The sequence below is a fragment of the Phalangium opilio genome, unplaced genomic scaffold (genome assembly GCF_054372755.1).
Source record: "Phalangium opilio isolate 3A_F unplaced genomic scaffold, DU_Popi_V2 ptg000209l_1, whole genome shotgun sequence".
Taxonomy (NCBI): domain Eukaryota; kingdom Metazoa; phylum Arthropoda; class Arachnida; order Opiliones; family Phalangiidae; genus Phalangium; species Phalangium opilio.
The window spans coordinates 11,442,606-11,460,046 of NW_028324217.1; the positions used below are offsets into that span (position 1 = coordinate 11,442,606).

Genomic DNA, 17,441 nt, shown 5'->3' on the forward strand with positions numbered 1-17,441 from the left:
AGCTATTATTAATTAGAAAGCGCTACAAAAGGATCTTAATATTTGCTCATTATTTATGCAAAAAGTATTATTCCCCTTCTGATACAATGTTTTTATGAATCATCGTAAAAGCCATTGTAGAAGAAAAATTTAGACATTCCGCTATTCCATTAGAAAGTTTTATAATATTCCAAATGTCTAGTTAGCGCGCAAACGTTCATATACACATAGAGACTACCTGCGCTACCAAAGTTCGATGACCAAATGCATGGTGTCTCGAGTGCTTTGCCATGTGGTGTAATTATAAGCGGTACAGTATAATCTTTAATTTTGATATCTGTCATAGCTGGCCCAGATCAAGCTGTTACAAAAATATTCGAATATAAACTTTAAAACATATTTTACATTTTTTTCCATCATTCTTTTAGAACGCTCAAAGACAACACGTGGAAACTCAACATGACTCAGCTGTGAAAATTCATGAATTGGAAGCTGAGAATATTATGCATCTTGCTATTGATAAAGAAAGGCCACACCCCGAAGAAAAGTCTTATCAATGCGACACTTGTGGGGTGTGTTTCAGATCTATCACATCATTTAAGAGCCATTGCGTAATTCACAACGACGAAAAACTGTATCTTTGTACCACATGCGGTAAATCATTCAAGCGTGTAAACGGTCTCACAAAGCATTCGCGAATCCACACTAATGAAAAACCTTTCGAATGCAAAATTTGCGAAACACATTTCACCACAAAAGGTAGTTTGAGAAAACACACGCATACCAAGCATACGAATGAAATACGTGAGAGGTTTGAGTGCGAAGTGTGTTATAAGAGTTTCCCAACGAAGTATAGTTTGTCGGTTCACGCTTTGACTCACACTAACGAGAAATCTCATCGGTGCGAGTTTTGTGAAAAGACCTTCAAGCATAAAGCTTCTTTAACCTCGCATATTCGCGCACATACTGCCGATAAAGCTTATCAGTGCGAAATTTGTCAAAAGGTTTTTGGTAAAAGAGATTGGTTGAACGAGCACTTTCGCGTTCATACTGGCGAGAAGCCCTTTCAATGCGAACAATGTGGTATTAGTTTTAGGTTAAAGGTTCACTTGACACGACATTATCGTACACACACGGGTGAAAAGCCACATATTTGCCAAGTGTGTCAGCACGCTTTTTCTGAAAAGAGTAATTTGACTGCTCACTTGCGCATTCATAAAGGTGAGCCGACTCGAAAGAGACCAAGGAAAGCTAAAATCTGAAAAACGCCCTGGAAAAACTGTCGCTCAAGAAACTTTTAATATGTTTGACTGTTAGTATTAAAACAGCGTAGTGTTTATAAGAATCAGATTCACATTTTGTCGTTAACCTTACTTTACACACTTAATTGCATTTTAATAAAAAGCAGCGCTCAAGTGATATTAAACGCATAAGATTTGTTGGAGCACCAAAATTTAAGCTTCCTTTAAAAGCATAATCGCTCTGAATCTGTTATACCCATATATTCTAACTTTTCTATAGATTAATAGCAATTTATGGTAATAATTCGTCAGTAGACCATGATCATCTAAAATTTTACGAAGCCATCAACTTGCTTGACTGACATCTTTGTTTATTATTTTTCTTTGGTTTAATGTTTTAGTTTCTTACGTCCGTGACCTAGAGGTTGAGATTTAAGGAATTGTGGATTTGGGGTTGTCAGCATCGAAGAAACATGTGTCTTTTTCCGTCAATCTTTGTCGCCTAGCCTTTAAAATATGAATGAATGTCGTTGAATATTGATTTTGTGTGGCTTAGCAATATGCTAGTTACAGGTTAGACTGTTTTTCGACCCCAATATATTTAGGCATATATTATTGCTTTTCAATTTCTGATGCCGTAGCTGGAGCTAATGAATGAATTAATATTGAAGTATTATCTCGAAATTAATTCTTAAGGAGGAGCAGGATTGAAGTATCAATAAAAAACATTCTACACGATGTGTAAGGTAAGCCCATTTTTTATTTTTTCATGTACATTCGGACGCGCCTAAATTTCTGACGGAAGCAGAATATTTAATATTTTATCAGTTTAAAAACATACAAGATGGCAACGTCCATGAAGAAGGGTGAGACTAAAATACTGAGCCCTCTAAACTGCTGAATTACTAAACTAGGTACTATAACTACATAAGTGAAAAACTACCATATACTGGCAGTGTAGTACAAGTTTTACTGAAAAATGTTTGACTCTTAGCTGAAGAATTTGGAAACTGCTTGGTAATTTACCTGTAAATTACCATTTACTAAAAGTAACTTAGAATGATTCAAATTCCCACAATCATCTTCACGAGCGTCAATAATAAAAAATTTGATAATATCAGAAATATATATATATTACCTTACCTGCGAACTCTGTCTCCCTATGACCTAGACAGGGCTCCCACCAGGTCACTAAAAGTCCTGCAAGGTCCTTAATCTACCCTAAAATTGGTATTCGGTCCTTAATCTACCTTAAAATTGGTATTCGGTCCTTAATCTACCCTTAAATTGGTATTCGGTCCTTAGTGGGGTGGCGTAGCGGTTAGCGCTTTCGCCTCGCATCAAGAGTGTACCGGGTTCGATCCCGGACTGTGGCACCGGGTGAAAAATCTGGGAAGAAATCCTTCTGCGTAGAGTTTGCAAGTTCTCTCCCCGCTTGTTAAAGGAGTTTTCCTCCGCGGTCTTACCCGGTTTCTCCTTTCCATCAAAACTTGCAGAGGTTAACGGTAATAGTTAGTATAGGACGCTGTCGGTTAGCTGTGGCATAGGGGCTAGCCACCACCCCTCTATGCATTGTAAAGGCGTTAGATAAGTGGCAATAAGTCGCAAGATGACTTGGCCCAATTAGCTAGCTGAACTTATAATCTACCCTAAAATTGGTATTCGGTCCTTAATCTACCCTAAAACCGGTATTCGGTCCTTAATCTACCCTAAAATTGGTATTCGGTCCTTAATCTACCCCAAAATTGGTATTCGGTCCTTAATCTACCCCAAAATTGGTATTCGGTCCTTAATCTACCCCAAAATTGGTATTCGGTCCTTAATCTACCCTAAAATTGGTATTCGGTCCTTAATCTACCCTAAAATTGGTATTGGGTCCTTAATCTACCCTAAAATTGGTATTGGGTCCTTAATCTACCCTAAAATTGGTATTCGGTCCTTAATCTACCCTAAAATTGGTATTCGGTCCTTAATCTACCCTAAAATTGGTATTCGGTCCTTAATCTACCCTAAAATTGGTATTCGGTCCTTAATCTACCCTAAAATTGGTATTCGGTCCTTAATCTACCCTAAAATTGGTATTCGGTCCTTAATCTACCCTAAAATTGGTATTCGGTCCTTAATCTACCCTAAAATTGGTATTCGGTCCTTAATCTACCCTAAAATTGGTATTCGGTCCTTAATCTACCCTAAAATTGGTATTCGGTCCTTAATCTACCCTAAAATTCGTATTCGGTCCTTAATCTACCCTAAAATTGGTATTCGGTCCTTAATCTACCCTAAAATTGGTATTCGGTCCTTAATCTACCCTAAAATTGGTATTCGGCCCTTATATCACCCTATTTTCATAAACCTCAGAAAAAGTATTTATTTAGTAGCCAGGCGAGGAGAGATAACAGAAATAACTGTTGACGCGGTACTTGGATTCCTATTTATTCTTTGGATTTTTGTACTTTACAGTCTTATCCCTGGTTATAGTTCAAGAAATTAATTAACTGGTTTTGGACATAATACCCTTACCGAAAAAAAACCTCTAAAAACGTCTTCAGCCCAACCTAAGACGTGTTTTAGAGGTGGTATTTTCGGTAAGGGTAAAGATATCATTCAGTTTTACCAGTGGTCCCGTTTCGGTTCCTACTTTTAAAGTTTAGATCATTATTTTGCCCTATTTTTACCGTGCAAAAAGTCCCTTTTTCCCCTATTTATTTTGAGATTTTGGTGGGAGCCTGAGCCTTGAAAAAAAAAACAATGGCAACTATATTTGATTATTTTTCTTTTCAAAGTGTCAACCATGAATGAATCCGTAGAACATCCTAGCGAAACAAATTGCACAAAGAAAAAAATGGGTGGTGATGACACCAACCATTGTTCATTTACGACCAGCCAATAGTAACCCTCACAAGAAGGTTACCATTGAAAGGCAACCAGAAAAAGATTCAAACCAAAATTCTTCTGGGAACGAAAATTTCAGTTTCGCCGAAGCTCCGGAATTTTCGGATACAGATGGATCCTCAAAACTTGAAGAAACGAGCTTAGGCTCTTGCAATGAAGAGAACACCTCCGGGTATGCAGTATTTTATAATAAGAGTCATTGCTGTTGGCTACCGTGTTTTGGTACTGTTGGTAGTAATATAAATGGTCATCTTTACTAGCGGCGGGCAGGTCCGGAAATAAGAAATATTTTTTATAGGACATGCGTCCAGTGACCCCTCTTTTGACAGAAAAATTTTTAGGACATTGAACACTGGTGTTAGTTAACCTATCAAAATTTCGGAAGTTACTGGTCAAAATATCCAGTGTCCCCCTTAGTTTTTAACAATATTATGGGATGTTTTAAAAAATTTTTATTAGGCCCTTTACCAAAAACCGATTTATGTACTATGAACATCGGATTTAGCCCCCTCTGGTACCATCCTCGCATACTTTATTGAGAAACTTCGTCTGCTTATATTTTGGCTCCACCCACAAATTTTGTATATAGCGACTTCTAGTGGTCGAAAATGTCATTCTTATCTCTATTTTCCTGGTTAATTTTTTTTGGGAAATTGGCCTTATTCCTGATCAACGCCACCGAGGCGTATCGGCGACTTTTGGAACTATAATAATACGGTAGCCAATTACAGGTGGCGCTGGAGTCGATGGACTCTGATGGAGATCTGTTCTTTTCTATGTTTTGATTACTACCGCTTCAACTTCAAAAAACATGTTTTAACTAATTATTATTAACCTAATGATCTCCAAATAGACCAAAATCGAATGGAAACTTACTCCGAAAGTCTTATTTCATAATATTAGACAGAATAAGAAAGGTGAAATCAACTTTTAATACTTTTGAAACCATATCGCTCGTTAAGCCTTGGCTATACACATGATTCAGAAAGATCAACAAAACATAGAAAATAACAGATCTCCATCAGAGTCCATCGACTCCACCGCCACCTCTAATTGGCTACCGTATTATTATAGTTCCAAAAGTCGCCGCTACGCCTCGGTGGCGTTGATCAGGAATAAGGCCAATTCCTCCAGTGGTGAAAAAGCAAAGTGCACAACAATGCGATATAATTCCCGATTTATTGGAATTAAGTATTGAAGTTATAAGATATATAATATATAATTGATGTTTCTTTAAATATTTTTTCTGGTTTTTCTTTCTTTGTACTAAAGTTATTATTACTTGCCTTATGCAGTATCTATATTTAAGTCCAAAATATAAGAGAATAAGGCCGATAGATGGAGAGCGCCAGTTTTGAAATTATAAGCCACTCCCATCAAAAACATACAACGTAGTCGAGGATGAGTAAGGAATTTGCTACCTTCAATCACGGGCCACTAAACTAAGAGGACATTTCAGCTCTGCTATCGGGCGGCGCTCAAGCTAAACGGTTTTTACTAGTGTCGCCTCTAGCGGTAGTTTTCAAAAAGCGGAATTACGTCATTTCGGTAACAAGGCGAGTGAGGCTGGAAAACAGTATTTTTTAGACCAAGTAGTATTGAGTAAAGCTTACCATCTGTCTTTTTAAGGCATAGCTTACTTTGAAAACAATCGTCTTTTAAATGTTTAGAACACAGGTACGTATTAGGTCCAATGTCATCTACTGTAAATCCGTCTTCTACTTTGCTAGCCAGATTACCCATTGAATGCAATATACTTGTTTAGTTTTATATTTGGGAAAGGGTATAAATCGAACTCCTTGCATATGAGGCTTAGTGGTGTAGCGACTATCGCTGTTGCAGTTAGGGAATACACAATACTTTACACCCATTATAAATAATAGAGTTAAATTAAGACGTAAACGTCAAAACTAAAAAGCGAGACAGGCCTAAAGCTTATAATAGTAGCAGAAGACAGACTGGCAGAGTAATTAGTCTATTGTACGGAAGATGGCGTTGTGGTACGTGTTACACGTTCCGGTTCGACCCCCCTTTTTCCCTCTTAACTCACATAGATGCCCGTTTCTTTGAAGAGGCAAACCGTTTGTATAGGCAAAGCTAGAGCTGAAATGTCCTCTTAGTTTAGTGGCCCGTGCTTCAATGTTCTTCTTACATAAATCCGTTTTTGCTTTTACTGAAAACGATTAATGAGAAAATGGTTTTATTTGTTACATAAGCTGTTTTACATAGACCATGTTTTACCTTGGAATGATATTATAGTTATTTCTTTGCAGAGACGAATCTAGAATTGACAGTTCTGCTGTTGAATCGGCCGTAGTCCCTTCCGAATCGTTATTGGAAATTAAGGAACCAGAATGCTCCAAGAAACAAAACCTTCGAGTAGTAAGCAAGAAGGAACGAATTAGAAAACGCTTACTGAAGGAAATTTTTCGGTGCGAGGACTGTGATAAGAATTTTACCAGTGAAAAGCCTTGGAAGGTTCATCGCGCGATGGAGCACAATGACCAAAAACCATACAAATGTGACCTCGAATGTGCCTTCAGTTTCTGTGAAAAATCTGAACTCGTTGAACATTATACCACCCTACATACCGATGACGAAGTGCACAAATGTCGTTTCTGTTACCGTCAGTATTTTCAACTTGCGGAGCTGCGTACTCACGCTAGATATCATAGGAATGATAAGCCTGTCAAATGCCCGCACTATCCAAAAATCCTCAGCAATCGTGTAAGTATTTCATTATTTTATTTCTTTCGTTACACGGGCATGACAGAAGCTATACTGTTGTTTCCAAAGTGTTTTAATTGACTAAACCAAGAACGAATTCAGGATACCATAAGAACGTGGAATGGTAACATTCTCCCCTGGTACCATGAAGTCGTACTTCTTTCGAAAACCGTTACCGCCTACGTTCTAGGTAAATCCGTTTTTAGCGCCATCGGTGGGTTGGTTATAAATCAGTTAAAGTGACTAGTATCACATTCAGCTTCTCTGGCCTTAAGCCTTGGCGTTACACGGCCAAGTTTGGGAAATCCGTTGTACCAGAAGGGGATAATAGAAGAACGATGACACTCTGTATCCTCTTAATGCATTAGTTATGTAACGTCATTCTTCCCAGGCTCACCCTTTTAGTTTGCTTTCCCGCGCATCAAACTACAAATGGGCGCATCGCACCGTGGGGTGAATTCTATAGTTGTTTGGCACTAAATCACCAGCAATCATCCAGGGTTCATACAAACCTGGAAAACCGGGAAAACCTGGAAAAATCAGGGAAATAAATAGTTGACAAAAACCTCAGGGAAAATTCAGGGAAATTTCGAATTTTTAGTAAAATTCAGGGAAATCAGGGGAATTTGCGTCAAACAGGGGCCGGGTAATTAAGCAAAATGTTCATAAACATACCCTCCATAGGATTAACATTACCCTATACTTTGGAGGCTCATAACTCTGGTTCTACTAGAGATATGGGGATGTCCTTTGATTATGTAATAGTCATTGCCCCCTCCTTCGTTAACATTTGCTCCATATATACGGGAAAAACGTGGTAAATTCAGGGAAGTATATGGGGAAAAACCTGGAAATCTCAGGGAAATTTGTTTTCCAAAAGTTGTATGAACCCTGTCATCCCACAAACCTCGTCTTGACGTGGGACAAAAATCCACAAGCCCGTCTTGCCAAATATTTAAACGCTAATAGAGTAATGATGAGGGAACTATTTATCGTGTATGTGATTCGGTTTAGTAACCTTGCTCTAAATGTTCCGATGTTGAGAAGAGTGACGTTACACTTACCCCGCGTTGTGGTACACTTCTCTCGAAGAGAAGTGTTATATACTTCTGGTTGCACTGACTTTGTCTCAGACAAATCAGGCTCTCTAATAGAAAAATCTAGATTCTTTACAACCACTTTTTTTAAATATATCAGTTCATCATTAACGATTTTAACAATTTTTTTCTTGACACCGACACCAACACTCCTAGACCTAGGAGACTCCATTTTCCATATTTCCAAAAATAGGCCCTCCCTCATATTATGAAAAGTATGACTTCATGGCGCCAGCATTGCCTTGTTTCAACGTTCTTATGGTATCCTGAATTCGTTCTTGACTAAACGTAGTCGCCTAATCCCTATTGAAGCATGGATTAACTAACGCTAGGGATTGTTCACTAACAGTGTTTCCCATGTATAAATATCGCCAGCTACATGTTCCGAATTATTCCTTGATTCCCCTCTTCATTCCCCCAATTTATTAGACCAAAACGGATGTAGATGTAGCGCCATCTCTAGACAAAATAAATGGGTTTTGCGGATTTTAAAGATGGCGGCTTCTAATTTAGGCCGGATTTTAATTTTGACGTCATAGGACACGTGATATTTGGTCCAATTTTCTTAAAACTTCCTGTTAGGGAAAGTAGCTGCTGCTCGGGGGCGTTTGCAACATGTTTACTTTATCTTTTAGGGGGAACGAACAATCCATAGCGTTATTAATCCATGATTGGAGTAGGGATGGTTTAATATTTTATACCTCAATTTAGACATGGATGAACTAATGTAGCTGGCGATATTAATACATGGGGAAACACTGTTAGTGAACAATCCTTAGCGTTAGTTAATCCATTATTTTAATTAGTGTAGTTAGTAGCAGCCTATTCAATTATACGCGTTATCCCAATAATCTTTTGGAAAAATGAGGGTCGTTTATCTTATGCTGTGTTGATACTGCTCAGTGAGGTCATGAAATTACTTCGTTCTAATTTACTTTTTTAACATATTAATATTGTATGGAAAAAAGCCAAGAAAATTGTGAGATAATTACCCTTTTCGACTAATAAACACGGGGAATTGTGTTTAATAACTTTTACGTAGCGGCCACAGGATAAACATTAGGCCTGTGCGGGTAGTGATTTTTGTATTTCGGGTTGGGTACGGGTAGTTGAAAAACTTTCAATCGGGTATCGGGTCGGGTACCCGGATTTCTATCGCGGGTACTCGAATAAATAGGCCTAACAACACTACCATTAATCGGGTGCTTTTCGGGTACCAAAAATCCTTCCTTTAATTTCCGTCTGGCTGTATCACTTTGTTTTTCTCTAAACTCGTGGGTTTGTTCAGTTCCAGTTGGAACAATAAAGAAAGCCAGGCGTCTAGCGCCCTCAATGGTGGTTTTAGGCACACCTTACCCTTCCTCCTGAGTGCCAAACCAATACCCGATTGTCCTAAGCCTTGTCACGAGTAATGAGCAGAAAAATTTAAATATTCGAATAGTTTCGGGTATTAAGAAATTACGTTTTCGGGTTTCGGGTCGGGTACCGGGTATTCGCACAGGCCTAATAATGAGCAGAAAAATCTAAATATTCGAATAGTTTCGGGTATTAAGAAATTACGTTTTCGGGTTTCGGGTCGGGTACCTGTCGGGTACCGGGTATTCGCACAGGCCTAGTAATGAGCAGAAAAATTTAAATATTCGAATAGTTTCGGGTATTAAGAAATTACGGTTTCGGGTTTCAGGTCGGGTACCGGGTACTCACGCTGGCCTAAAAAACACATACGTAGGAGTTTAGTTTTTCCTCTGGCACCATTAATTATATTGCGCTTTTCTTTACGAACTTTGGGCATGGAATAGGAACGTTGATTCTTGAGTAGCACATTCTATAGCTCATCTCACGTTACATTATTTAAATATGCAACGAGCTCACCTCAAGCTCAAAAATTGAAATGATTTTTCCTTAGAGCTCAATGTGAGCTCAAACTCTGTTAATTTTTATAAATGAGCTCACCCCGAGCTCATTCACATTCTGCTGACTAATCAACTTCCCTCCTCAAATAATTGCCTACATCCTCGTGTACTTTACTGATGAACTATGTGTATGTGTCGTGAGAGGACACCCCTTTTATGCTCCGATACTGAGGGTTACCTACCCTGAGTTTAACATCGATATTATACAGGATACTAATTTCTGAGAGCTAGGTGGATTTTTTGCGTGGATGGGATATCGAGTTATTATGAACTTAGTTACTTCTATTAGACCTTACCAAAAAAACCCCAAAAACTAAAGAAATCCTGGGTTTGCGCTGATTACGTTTATTTTATTTTCATTTGAAATGAAACAAACCTAACCCTATCACCATGGATAAAGAATGCGCGCGAGGAAATTTGTTTTCACGGAATAGGATGGGCAACTCCCTATCTCGGACGACAGCTATACTCTGTTACAACATCGGTTGTCAGCAAGCGCAAACCTAGGTCTCTATGCAACGCAGCTTCGTACGTGCTGACAAGAGACGAAAAACTTGAGGATCTTCAGGATTTTAAAATATCCGCGAGTTTTAGCTCGAGTGCACGGACCTCTAGGCCTTAGTTTCAAATATGTGTGAAATTGCCTACAGCCTACTACATGTTCTTGAAACAAAGGCCTAGAAGTCCGTGCACTCGAGCTAAAAACGCGGTTATTTTAAAATTCTGAAGATCCTCAAGTTTTTCGTCTCTTGTCAGCACGTACGAAGCTACGTTGCATAGAGACCTAAGTTTGCGCGTGCTGACAACCGATGTTGTAACAGAGTATATATAGAATAAGCTGGCGTCCGAGATAGGGACTCCTGTAGGGTGAAAACAAATATCCTCACGCGCATTCTTTATCCATCATATAACAACGCCTCTTAATATGAGCGTCTCGGGACCGGTTTGTTTCGGAAAGGCCTATTAATAATTGATCAGAGCAGGAAATTAATTATTGATACGGAGAATCCTCTGTATACTTACGAAGATACTTTGTGATGCGATCGGTTACTTAAATAAGCTCGCGACCGACGTGAAATAGGGTATGTTAACGCTACCTTAGTAAAGTATCATCACATCACATCTTGTATTTCCTGATCGTGGCTGTTGACGTGCACAAATAAACAATAAACACGATAAAAGGAATAGCGACGTTGTTTAAAAATTATCTGAAATCTAAAGAAAACCTTACTTTTTTGGGAGTTTAAACTCTTCTGATTCCAAAAATATGCTTGATCAATACTTAAATATGAGGGAAAACACAGAAAAAACACTTCGAAAACTTGAAATTTGGGGGGCAAAAGCAAGTTTGCGGAGAAGATTTTTGGCGGGTTTTCTCCTTGATACGTCACTCACGCCATCTGGCGGAAAAGCCAAGCGCGAGGGCCCGAGACTCCCGAGCGATTTATACTTTACTAACCTTGTCCCAAGTCTACTAATGCCGCGCGAATCTGAATAAAATAGGCTTAACGCGGCGACCATAGACATTATAACACACTATTAAAGCCTAGACAAACTATTGGGGAAAGCGGCCCTTGATCGTTTTTGTGAGAAATTTTTCGCTTCTCCTCCTTCGCATGTGTGATAGGGTAAATGACTGGTGGCGTCTCCCTATCGACGAGCGAAGGATTTATTAAATAAAATAACTAAAGCGCGGGAAATCCAAGTTGTAATTTCTGGATTTTTGAAATCGTATTTTTAGTTTACCTTCGCCGCATGCGAAGGGGCGAATGCCTTTAAACCCTCTTAAAAATGACTCAACTGTTTCTCTATGACGACACTAACAGGCGACACGTGAGCGACATCTAAAGAAAAAATTTCTCCTTACTTCGTCATCAAACAAAACAAAATTTTAACTAGCCTTTTTCCAAACACAATACTTTGATTGCAATAAAATTGCTACGAAACCAAGTAAAGAAGTAAACATATCATAATAAACTAGATTTTTCAAGGATTTTTTTCGCATTTAATTTTGTGGATGACGAAAATTATGTCTCTAACACTTTAAACACTCCCAAGTTTTAGGACTTGCGTTTTCACCGTTCTAAGTACTACGCTCGATAATATACGAGATTCTCGTTATTGAGAATGTTACGAATACACTTCCAGATGATATCATATGCTTTCAATATGATGTGTTGGACAGATCAAACGAACACGTATTTAGAGTTAAATCGCTGCACTGAAGGTAAAATAATCGGTATGATAAGTAAGGCCTATGACACACCATCTAAAGCTATCGAGAAAAACTTTTTCAAGAAGCTATTTATTCTTTGGATTTTTGTTACTTTACAGTCTTATCCCTGGTTATAGTCCAAGCAATTAATTAACCAGAAGAAGTGTGCAATTTTCACGTAATAAAGATATCATTTTACCCTATTTTTATCGTGAAAAGTCCTCTTTTTCCCTTTTTTATTTTTGAGAGAACCCTGATATATTATTACTAGTTAAATAGACCTTCCCTGTAATTCCATAGGAAAAGCAAACAGCACGGGGGCTGTGCCGCCATATTAGGCTAGTTACATGCGCCAAGAAGCACCGCAAGTGTGAGTCAACTAGCCTTCCGCGTTTAGCGATCGCGAGCTCCATCTGGCGTTGCGTTATGACGCGAGGGAATTCTTTTAATATGGCGGCCCTTCCCCTGTGCGTTAGTTTCTCGGCAAGTATTTAATGGAATGGTCTATCCAGTAATTTCGGTTGAGAGGGCGAGTGGACTGTGTATTCCCAACGTTGGGGCAACTTTGCATTAGAGAAGGGGATATCTACTAAAAGAGGGTTATGACGTTGCCATATATGGGAAAAAAATTACTCTATAGACCGAATTATTTAACTCCAATAATTTGCCAAACAAAATTCTTGAATTGAATCTGTACTCTAGTGATGTAATGTAAAAAGATGAGTATAAGTAGGGTATGATAAATCTTATGAAGAACATAGTGTTGGCTTGTTAATCTGATCATCATGAGAATAGGAATAAAGCATCTTGGCAATGCACAGAAGTGTGCTGTATTTCCCAGACTGTTCACGAACACTGTTCTACGTCACGTTTTATCCTCATTTTCCCCCTCCTTCAGGGAAAATCCTTCCATGAACTAAAGGGCCATACAACTTGTTTATTTTTTTTACCGTGTGTTATGTCGCATTCCCACCGTAACGCTCAACTTTACATGGGGTGTGGAAAGGTTTCCAAACTTTGTGGGTGGGGAAGTGGAAAGATTTCCAATTTTTGCGGGTGGGGAGGTGGAAAGATTTCCAATTTTTGCGGGTGGGGAGGTGGAAAGATTTCCAAATTTTGCGGGTGGGGAGGTGGAAAGATTTCCAAATTTTGCGGGTGGGGAGGTGGAAAGATTTCCAAATTTTGCGGTTGGGGAGGTGGAAAGATTTCCAAATTTTGCGGTTGGGGAGGTGGAAAGATTTCCAAATTTTGCGGTTGGGGAGGTGGAAAGATTTCCAAATTTTGCGGTTGGGGAGGTGGAAAGATTTCCAAATTTTGCGGTTGGGGAGGTGGAAAGATTTCCAAATTTTGCGGTTGGGGAGGTAGAAAGATTTCCAAATTTTGCTGGCGCGGAGGTGGAAAGATTTCCAAATTTTGCTGGCGCGGAGGTGGAAAGATTTCCAAATTTTGCTGGCGCGGAAGTGTAAAGATTTCCAATTTTTGCGGGTGGTGAGGTGGAAAGATTTCCAAACTTTGCTGGCGCGGAGGTGGAAAGATTTCCAAATTTTGCTGGCGCGGAGGTGGAAAGATTTCCAAATTTTCCTGGCGCGGAAGTGTAAAGATTTCCAAACTTTGCTGGCGCGGAGGTGGAAAGATTTCCAAACTTTGCTGGCGCGGAGGTGGAAAGATTTCCAAATTTTTGCGGGTGGGGAGGTGGAAAGATTTCCAATTTTTGCCGGTGGGGAGGTGGAAAGGTTTCCAAATATTACCTGACTTTCTATATTGCAAACATTCACAATTCATAGTCTTTAGATTTCGCGAAATATTACGATAAGTTAGTACTACACTTATAATACACGTAATAAGTTTATAATTCAGGTGCTATTGCAAAGCTAGAAACATGTTTAATTCCTTTAATATTATAGAACATAATGATCACCTGCTAATCCCTCGTTGGAAACAATCTGATTCAACTCTTTTTGATTAAAATAGTACTTGGAGAGTCAAGTAATAGTAACACTACTACTACAAAATATATTCCGTGACACGCCCCTACATAACGGATTGTACATCCCTATAATCTTTACATTGTGTGGTATTTAAAACTACCAAAAGCGGATTATGCTTCACACATAAATTACGTAAATACTCCCAAATAATCTTTGGTATTGTGAATAGTTTTATCTAAAGAATATTTTAGACACCCTACTCAATCTTTATAGTAGTTTTCGAATTTAGGTACGTGGTAAATCGGTTCTTTAGGCGGAAGGATCGGATGGATCCGATGGAGCCGCGTTACTGAACTATTTCTCTCCGCGTAAGGGGAGGTTCTTTCCTAGGAGCTTAGAGAATATCGTGTAGCTCCCCCAGGCACATGTTACGTACTTCATGTGTAAAGCCTAATCGGCTTCTGAAACTACCAAAACCTTATCGTTGTCGAATTTAAACGCTACTATCCCTTTAAACTGTACTAGTCGGCTAGAAATATGTAATTATTCTCTTTTATCCGTTAGAAGTTCAACTTTTTGTCAGTGGTAGCCTCAGAATTGTAACGTTTCAGTTTACATGCATGGGTGTGAATGTGTAATTTAATGCGAAAATATTTAACAATATACAAAACTTTACTAAAATTTACTTCAGAATAACAATAAAGTTTTATTTATTTTTATTTCTAATTTCTATGGGTTGGCTTTAACTGTACTGTATTAACATTTCATACTGTGATTTGTCTGAAACACCATTTGAAAAGATAGTATAAGGGACATAGTCGAAATGTTTCCAATATTGCCACTCGCCCTGAAGCAAAACCTTATCTTTTTTAAATTTGCGACCCGGCTTCGGAATGGCTACAACTACCAAATGTTCTAAAGTAGGGATGCACCGATATGGGTTCAGCCGATATATCGGAAATTCGTAGCTGATATATCGGCCCATGAAAAGTAATATTTCTCCATGAATATCGTTTTCAAGAGTAGAATAATCATTTTTTAGGACCATTTACGTTTTTACTTAATTTTATTAGAGACATGTGTCACATCTCTTTCGTTGAATGTGGTACCGCTACATATTTTAGCTTTAACCCCCCTTAAGTTAAATCCTTCCTTGGTTTTTAGTAAAAATGCAGCTCCTTTCTTTGTTCAACAAGACGTAGCGTTATACCTAATTAGTGTCGACTTCGATTGTTTGTGGGAGGTATGGGAAACTAGGGAAATTGCTTTCTCATAGACATGAACAACGGGTTAAAACTGTGATTGTGGAAAATCTTGCATTTTCAAAGGGAAATTTTAAATTGTGGGAATAAATTTGTGTGATGTGTTTAAATTACTGTTCATTTAGTACCTTATATCTTGTCAAGCTGTTTCCGGAAATATCGGTTTACATGAAGCCGATATTGGCCGATACCGATATGAAAAAGATAGGCCGAAATATCAGCCGATATATCGGTGCATCCGTATTCTATAAAAGTATTCCGTCTTGTGCACTTGCGTCAGAACATGCATGTGTGGTTTGCTAAACACTATTTACAACGGTACGGATCCACTCTTAAAGACCATATTGCTTTGAATAAGTGAAACTAAGTCGAGAACAATAACACTCCTTATACCAAGTTAAAAACAAGTTATCTTTTTCGTTGACCAAACATATTTTGAGTTAAACTAGATTCCCACTCAACCGAAAACAAGACTGAAACCCGGCAGAAAGGGGTTTGACGCCGAGCCCGACGTTTGTTCCGTTAGGTCGGGTGTAACTACTAGTAGTGTAATATTTTACGGTCGTTCTCAGCCAATGTACGAACGGCATCATACCTTCCAAGTAGAGTGTATGCGTAGGCGGGATAGATCGATAGCCGCCATTTATTTATTGCGTTTGATATTAGGTGCATTGCTTTTTGGAAACAATACGAAAGTAGATGTGCAGTTGGCGCCCTCGAGAAGCCACTCCCATTTGTTACGTGACCCTATAAAAATTCAACACCAAACTCAAAATTCGGTCGTAATGTGAACGGTCTACCATCGGGGTCATTCGGCATTTTTCGGTCGAGTGGGGTTCCAGCTTGAAACACCACGACCAATTAACGCCCACCAGCTTCAGCTTTTTAATGTCTTTTTAAAATGCCCAAAAGTGTTTTAACTGTTTAGGAAGATAAAAAGTCGTTAACTTAAAAGGATTAGTTACATTACCATAATATTACATGAATATATTTTGCATGAGTATCTTCCAGAAACGCTCTTATAAACCCTTTGGCCATGATTGATAATGACAAAACCGACGCCCTTTATCACGATGCTCATCACTGAAATAAAAAAACCGGAAAATTAAGTAAAGCTGAAGGCCTTGTCGTGGCGGAGGGGGCCCGGTTTCTGTGTGCCGGTTAGGATGGCTCCTAGGGTTCGTCCTTGGTTCGGACCTTTCCCTGCCCCGTTCCGCGAACGATTTGCTCGGCCGCCTCGCCCCAGTCCAGGTGTTGCTATGGCTCATCCCCAGCTCTTGGCAACCCTCTGGGGGCCGCGGATACACATTCGGACCGTATGGCACTGCTGTGCTCGGAGGGAAATCCTCCGTCCCCACGAGCCTTCTGGCTGGGCTCGCTGCCGACGTTGTAGCGCTCTCGTCACCTGCTCAAAGGGGCGTTAGTCACGTCCGCTGGCCGGGCCTGTGTGCCTTGACGGTGGTTCCGCAGGTACCATTGGGAACAGTGATGAATGACAATTGGGGGGACGCTGATAAGGCCCCCAAGCTAGGTGCAGCGCCTAATCAAATGTTCTCTGAGTGTCAAAATCGAAAAAAAGAAATGTTTTCTTTAACAACTTTAAACTTTGTCTATAAAATTTCTAAACAACTGATGCGAATTACTAAAAGTATTGTGGAACATAGAACGCGTTCCACCACTTTTGTCAGGCCAAACGTTCTTTTACATCTTTCTAATGTTGTTAATTTTAATAAGAACTTAAAAATTGGCTGAGGGAGGACCGCGGTCCGAAAGCTCCCAAAGTTTTAAATTTTAAATAAACATATAAAATTTACTCCATGAAGTAGCAGTTCTTATTAAAATTAACAACATTAGAAATATTAAAATACCATGGATCAGAAATTCAATATCTACGGTTCTTATACATCTAGTGTCAAATACTTCTACCAAAGTTTTAGTCTTTTTGGTTTATGCGAAGGTTTATGTTACGAAATTAGGAGGCTCTATACGTTTAAGGTTACATTTACATTAAATAAAGTGTATATGTTTATAAACCAGTTAAAAGGAGGGTTAAGTGGAAAATGAAGTGATTTTTTTATAGATTCTTCTACGTATATCTCCTAATGATTTTAAAATTTAAATTTGGCTCAGATTTTAAGGATAATTTGAAATAAGGACCTCCCACGCCCTGCCTTCTTGTTAACAAAA

The 17,441-nt window shown here is 38.9% G+C and overlaps 2 protein-coding genes across 3 annotated transcripts in view; both read left to right on the top strand.

The window, feature by feature from the left end:
* The window catches only part of LOC149619151 (uncharacterized), a 78,931-nt gene extending 77,526 nt beyond the window's left edge, over positions 1-1,405 (top strand). The window contains exon 8 of the mRNA XM_089854106.1: positions 408-1,405. Within this exon, the coding sequence (XP_089710232.1) occupies positions 408-1,241 (834 nt within the window). The 3' untranslated portion in view covers positions 1,242-1,405. The remainder of the gene's footprint in view (positions 1-407) is intronic.
* A 2,604-nt stretch (positions 1,406-4,009) lies between these two features.
* The window catches only part of LOC149619156 (uncharacterized), a 55,391-nt gene continuing 41,959 nt past the window's right edge, over positions 4,010-17,441 (top strand). Inside the window, exons 1-2 of one of the 2 annotated variants that reach the window (XM_089854109.1) lie at positions 4,010-4,284; positions 6,386-6,839. In XM_089854109.1, coding sequence (XP_089710235.1) covers positions 4,073-4,284; positions 6,386-6,839 — 666 coding nt within the window. In that variant the 5' untranslated portion in view covers positions 4,010-4,072. The remainder of the gene's footprint in view (positions 4,285-6,385; positions 6,840-17,441) is intronic. The other variant, XM_089854108.1, reaches the window with a different exon arrangement.